This window comes from Chrysochloris asiatica, unplaced genomic scaffold, assembly GCF_000296735.1.
Source record: "Chrysochloris asiatica unplaced genomic scaffold, ChrAsi1.0 scaffold00077, whole genome shotgun sequence".
In the NCBI taxonomy this organism is placed as follows: domain Eukaryota; kingdom Metazoa; phylum Chordata; class Mammalia; order Afrosoricida; family Chrysochloridae; genus Chrysochloris; species Chrysochloris asiatica.
The window spans coordinates 11,715,126-11,722,203 of NW_006408595.1; the positions used below are offsets into that span (position 1 = coordinate 11,715,126).

The window sequence follows — 7,078 nt, forward strand, 5'->3', positions numbered from 1 at the left end:
GGAAATCTTTACGGGAGTAGAAAGCCTCATCTTTCTCCCGCGGAGCGGCTGGTAGTTTTGAACCGCTGACCTTAAGGTTCACAGCCCAATTCGTAACCACTACGCTACCAGAGCTCCTTTGGATATTAAGTATATTTGTTTAATTTCTTAAAGCCTCAGATAAATATTAATTTATATAAAATCAGTTGTTAGTTACTTAAAACTCACCGTAGAGGCTTCGATTTTGTCTATAGTTCTATAGATGTGATATCTAAATGAAAAGAAAGAACATTTTTTAAGTGAATAGTGACAATCCGTTTGGAAAATAATATATTCATTTAGTTTTCAACTAAAGGTGTTATTTATTTATTTATTTATTTATTTTTGTCAAAAGAATGTTTATTGATTGTAAGGGAGAAATAACGATTCAACTTTGTAAGTTCAAACTTTTGCAATACTTTTCAAGAAAAAAAAATCAGAAATTTTATTTTTTATGTTAAAACTTAAACTGTTGAAGTAAATTATGCATAGCACTCCTCACAGGTCCCCTGGAAAGAGCTCTGGTGAGGTATGCATTGGACTGCTAACTGCAAAGTCAGTGGTTAAATCTCACCAGTAGCTCCAGCGTAGAAAGGTGAGGCTGTCTGTTCCCTTAAAGATTTATGGCCTGGGAAACCCGATATGGGGTCTCTCTGAGTTCCAGTCAACTTGATGGCAGTGGGTAAAAAGTATACAAAATAGAAGTGTGAAGCTCAGTCAGTGATTACAGATTGAAGCACCCAAGTCAAGCAATGATAGGACCTCTGAGCCCCTCAGGCCCCTTCTAGTCGTTACCTCACAGGAGGACCGACCACTATCCTGATCTCTAATACTGTAGGTTAATTTTGCTTGGTTTTGAACTTTACGTTAATGTATTCATATAGTATGTAGACGGAGTCCTGGTTTGGCACTATAGGACAGGCACTGGACTGCTAACCACAAGGTCGGCAGTTCAAACACACCAGCTGCTATGAATCGGAACCAATTCAACACCACTTAACAACAGCAACATAGTATGTATGTATTTTGCTGTGTCTGATTTTGTTTTCTTTCTTACTTTTTGTGAATTGAGTGAATGTTTGCAGAGCAGCAGATGATCAGTTATACATCCAACAAATCAGACTCTTCATTTCGTCTCAGTGACTGCAGTCCCCTCAGTGTAACATCACCTATCCCACTCCGTCCTCCTTTCCCAGCCCTTCTGAACTTTGTCCTTGGGTAAATGATGCACTTTTGTTCCTAAATCGTTGACCATTCTATGGGGTGCATACCTCGCTAGTACAGTTTTCCCCTCTATGTACCTATCTGTTACTTGGTGAATTCAGTTCCAGACCTAAAGGATGGCCAAAGTCCGTAATCGCAGGGTTCTCCCACTCTCTATCTGACCTGAAACCCTGGTCTTTTTTATGATTTTTGAGGTTTGTTCTGCATTTTCTCCTGTTCTATCCAGAACCTTCTGATACAAGGCCTTTCAGAGCAGTTGGCTGTAATAGCCAGGCACCATCAGCCAGGCACTTCTGGTCTCAGGGTCATGGAGACTTGTGTTCATGTGATCCATAAATCCATTGGGCTAATTGTTTCGAAGCATCTTCCGTTTTCATCACTTTTCTTTGCTCTGCACAGGAAGAGACCAGTATTTGCACCTTAGATGACTGCTCATGAGCTTTTTAGATCCCAGTTGCTGGTCACCAAAGTAGAATGTGTAGACCATAGTCTTTGTGAACTATGTTTTGCCCATTGACCACAGTCTCCCCTTGTTTCTAGTATTTTTTTTTTTAACTCAACATTTAGAGATTTAACTATGTTGTTTCATGTAGCAGTACTTTGTTCATATTACTGTGGTATACCATTCTGTGATAAATAAATATATTTAAACTTTCTGTACTAGATTTGATGAGCATTTGGGTTGCTTCTGGTTTGAAGCAATTAAGAAACTATGAACATTTTACACATGCTCTTTTATCACACATAAATATATAGATATCTGTCAAGATTTTAAAATAACTGGTGATTCATTAATGCCAATCAGTTTCAGAGGTATGACTGGTTACACTGCCCCCATCTCAGTTGCTCCAAATACTTGCCAACATTTTGTATTATATTTTTAATTTTAGTCATTCTTTTTAGTGTTCAGTGGTATCTATGTATGGAAACTATATTAAAGAGAATATCCATCTGGCCAAAAATATGAAAATATGCCCAGCCTCATAGTCATTAATCTCAATTTTTAAAGCTTGTTTATTTATTTGCTTTGCTATTAAAATGACAACAGTCCACATATGTAAATTTGGTTTTGATGTTTTTGTGTCTTTTTCTATACACTGCCTTCCTGTGATGTTTTTCATTCAGAATTTGGTGGTAGTGGTTGTGTGCCATCGAGTGAATTCCAACTTAAAGGCTTTCCAAGACTGTAAATTTTTATGGGAACAGGACACACAGGAAGGAACTGAAATGCATGATATTACACTGAGGGGACAGCCATCAGTAACATGAAACAAAATGTGTAGCACTGTTAAAAGGAAAACTGGTCGTCTGCTCTGTAAACCTCTCAGTTCACAATAAAAAGTAAAAAAAGCCTCTTTTTTTCCATGGAATGACTGGTAGATTTGAACTAGCCTCCCCTTTCTTCCATGGAGTGACTGGTAGATTTGAACTAGCCTCCCCTTTCTTCCATGGAGTGACTGGTAGATTTGAACTAGCCTCCTCTTTCTTCCATGGAATGACTGGTAGATTTGAACTAGCCTCCCCTTTCTTCCATGGAGTGACTGGTAGATTTGAACTGCTGACCTTGTTGTTTGCAATCCAGTTCTTAATTCCCTATGCTACCACCAGGACTCCTTTCTGAAGACTTAGGAGTCTTCGGGTTTTTTTCAAGAATATGTCAAATGAGATCATTTTGTAGTGAACACCAGTATACTACTCACTGGCTTTTACCAGTCACATTTCACTGCACTTATTTTATCATTCACCTTCCATCTGTACAGCCTTCCATTTCTAGTAGATGATTAACCACTTTTCTCAGCTTCCACATCACTCATTTATTTGCTAGAAGAAGGTGCCACTTGTATAATCCCTTATCTTTGTATATTTAACCAAAACCATGCTAGTATTTTTATTTTGTGGGCTTTGCGTTTGTAAATTTTTTTAAAAGCATCTTTTATGGAATAATATATTGTTCACTTCCAGAGCATATCTTAAAAGCAACCATTTTGATCCTCTCCAGCTGTTTTCTCACATAATTTGTGAATCATTCTAGATATTGTAGAAGCATGAATGAAGATAGTTATAGAATTATGCTATAAACTCTTCCATATTTAGAAAGACACCATGGAGAAAAGACAAAGTTAGATGGTGTTGCCTAATTCTTCCTTCGCTTTTTTTTTTTTTTTTTTTTAACTTTTTATTGTGGCTTAAGTGACAGGATCATCAGCTTTACATTCAACAAATTAAATGTTCTGTTTCACCTCAATGAGTACAATCCCCTCCCTGCAATAACAGATACCCTACTTCCTCCCTGTGGCTCCCCATTTATATCTTACATTTCACATATGAACAAAGCCAAAATATTTGATGTACACATACAAAAGTATATTCCAAAGAGCATATCTTCTGCAAGCCAGCCTCCAGCCCACAAGCACACAGCCATACTCATTCACTGAGCCTAGAGCCTCCAGCTGCTCTGTCTTTCCATGCCACTGCCTCTATCACCGTTTCTACTGCCGCTGCTCTTCTAGGTGGAATCATACTTCTTCACTATAACATTGGTTTTGCACTCAACCTATCCTATTTTGCTTCATTGCAATGATTACAGTTCCCTCCATGCATCATCATTAACAATATTTGCTTCTATTCCCTGTGGCTTTTTTTGTTTTTGTTTTTGATGTACACAAAAACACACAGAAATATATAATCATTTACACAACCAAAGGGCACATTCATTCTGCAAGCCTGCTTCCTGGCCACCAGCACACAGCCTTTCTCTTTCCATGAGTCTAGAGTCCTCAGCTGCTCCCTCTCTCCGTGCCCTCATCTCTGTCTCCATTTCTGGTGTTGCTGATTCTCTGGTTAGGGTCACACATTCTTAACCATGCTCTTCTATCTTGATGGTCCTAGGGTCCTCTGTTCCTGGACTGTAAGATTAACTACTCCCTTGTTTTTGTTACAAAACTTCTACCTTTACAGTTTTGCCATTGCAATTAGTCATGATAACAATTACTCACTATTGAATCCTAAGAATCTTATCCCCATCTCCTTTCACCAGACCAGTCTAGACAAGATGAAAACTATTCAGTGAGAATTCTACCTTCCCCCGCACACTCTGAAACTAAACTCCCTCTTGAAAACTTGTAAGCCAGTCACTTTGTGCCTTTAAAAACCACTCCCTCTCCCCCCATTTTAGGAAGTCAATGTCTTAAGTTGCCGTCCCTATCACCCCTGTATACAGAGGGAATAGGTTTGATCCTTGATGTGAAGAATTCTTCCCTATTAAGTTCATCAAATTGTAGGAATTTACATTTGCTTCCTTTATCAAATATATCTTCCTCTAGTCGAGTTCTGGTCATCAAACCATTGAAGCTAGGTCAAATGTCTGCAAGTTTGAGCACTTATGTGCATCTCCCCCACATCATATCAGCCGGATCCTTCTCTTTTTAAGTAGCTGGAAAATCAGTTCATCGTTCTGTGCCTCAGTTTCCTTATCTGCAAATTGAGCTGGTTAAGTAGTTGTTTCCCTGTCCCTCCCTCTGTTTTCATGGTGAGTTATGAAGAATTAGTGGGTATTGCACCAGGTATTGTAACTTGTCAGATGCATGATAAGATTACAAGTAAAAGCACTCTGACCTTGGAGTTCCTGGGAACTATGATCCTGATGAACTTGTGTGTTTTTTTTCCAGATTGCTAAAGAGACATGAAAACAACTTATCAGTGCTAGCCATTAGTAACATGGAAGCTTCCTCCACCCTTGCCAAATGCCTTTATGAACTTAATTTTACAGTTCAGAGTAAAGAACAAGAAAAAGACTCCGAAATGCTGCAGTGAAAAATAATTCCACTTCTACAGTGGGGACTTGAAGAAAGTCAGATACATTTCACATACTGTTACTGAAGAAAGCACCAAGTCTTAATGGAGCAGAGACCATAGAATGAATTATTTTATTTCCTCCCATGATGCTGAGAGGAAGCTTCGTATTCTGATCTCTGAGCGAATCCCTTTGTTCTCTGTTAAAAAAAATTTTTTTCAAGAAAAAGAAGAAAAGAACTGCTGTGGGATTGTCAGCCAGCTTATCTGCAGGACGTCTCTCAGACCTACTGAGTCCTGATGGAAACTGCTGTGATCAGAATTCACTACCATCCACATTGGAATATACACGGAATATTGTAAAACCTACATGAGCAGATGAAATAGAAGCATTAAATATTTTTATCTAGATCCAAAAAGGAGCACATTTTTATATTTACAAAACCGTTTAAGCTGGTTTGAATAATTAAAAAAAAAAAAAAAAAAGTTTCAGCACACCTGTACCCCTAATCTCAGAGGGGGCTATCAATATCTAGCTATGGATTGTGTGTTTTGTTTAGAAATCAGTAGCTTGGTTTTCTTACTTGAGCCAATATATTTTCACTTATTTATTATCATAAAAAATTTACCAGTCTGAATAGATCTTGTAAATACTTGTGAATAGATTGAGCGCCTTTCATACCACTGCAGCCACTGGAAATAACACTCTGTGGTGTCCTAGCAGCAGCACTGGTAGGTCCTGAAGTTTTCTAGACTCTCCTGTCAATTGTAAGTAATTGTGATATAGTCTACGCAGTGGATGAATGTTCTTTAAATTTGTGTAAATACTTCTGAAAAGGTACTGATGCTGTAAAGTCAAAACAGTTTTGTGGAACTGTGATTTTATTTTTTCCTTTTTTTTTTTCCTTTTATTTGGGTTTTTGTTTTTCCCCTTTTTTTGTATTATACACCTTGTTGAACTCATTTTGCTGGCTGAAAGAGTATGGAATAATATATCTCATGTCATTTTTGTAGAAGAAAAACTATTTGAAGGTATTTTTTGGTTTCCCTAACATGTATCCACTGTAAACGTTTGTCATGTGCAAGCTCAGAGCTTGGACAGAATTTTTTGTATTTGTAAATTGGTTTAAATACATGGAATTTTATACAGGTTTTCTCCTGTGTTATATATGCATTATGTGCAGGTATGATATTTTCTTCACTACTTTTTCTATCTTAATATAGTGTGGAATTTTATTGTATTATTCTTCCATTCTTAATACTGTACCACATTCCTGCTCAAAAAACTGCTCACTTCCTAAAATTGTCTTTTCCCCCCCAGTGTGAAATGTATCCATTTATAACTGCCTATTGCCTGTTCTATTAGCATCCAAAAATGTGGAAGGCCTCCCAACCACCATTCTGCTGTGCCCTTAGGATGTGCAGTAAAAAATATAGACCTAACAGTTTATGTTATAGAATGGCTTTATTTACTTTGGTGACTGTTTATAGTTTTTAAATAAAAGACTGAACATTTTCTTGAGTCCTTCATTTCTGAGTATGCTTAACACCTTCTTTAAAAAAAAAAAAAAATACAGAGAATCCTAAATTTTAGACAAGATCAACGGTCACCTGCCTATTTGCTTATATGTTGACTGATAATGCATTAAATAGAGAACAGATCAGATGTCCTTTATATGACAAATTTGCATGAGATAATTGAGAGATTGATTAGTATTTTCAATTCATTATAATCCACAGTAAACCTAGATAATAGCATAGGAATGGTGCATTTAAATCTCAGAAGACCTTTTACTGTTGGTCATTTGAAATCCTCAGTCAAAATTTTCATTTAACTGAAAGCTCTGATTGTTTGACATTGGGTTTCTTTGACTTTTACTCAGAACCGCAATGTATCCAACTCTTCCACATGAATTTTGGAGCAAATGGTTAAGAGTGGAAGGGCCTTAATTTGGATGGAAGAAAATTTTTAGTGTTTTGACTCAAGGTAATATCAAAGAAAAGTCTACCATCTCCGTAAAGGAGATCCCTGGCCCCACTCCCT

General features: G+C 37.2%; 1 protein-coding gene across 1 annotated transcript in view; it reads left to right on the plus strand.

Annotated features, from left to right (window-relative positions):
- ARID2 (AT rich interactive domain 2 (ARID, RFX-like)) overlaps positions 1-6,564 on the plus strand; it is a 254,138-nt gene extending 247,574 nt beyond the window's left edge. Inside the window, exon 21 of the mRNA XM_006865323.1 lies at positions 4,911-6,564. Coding sequence (XP_006865385.1) covers positions 4,911-5,055 — 145 coding nt within the window. The 3' untranslated portion in view covers positions 5,056-6,564. The remainder of the gene's footprint in view (positions 1-4,910) is intronic.
- The last annotated feature ends 514 nt before the right edge of the window (positions 6,565-7,078 follow it).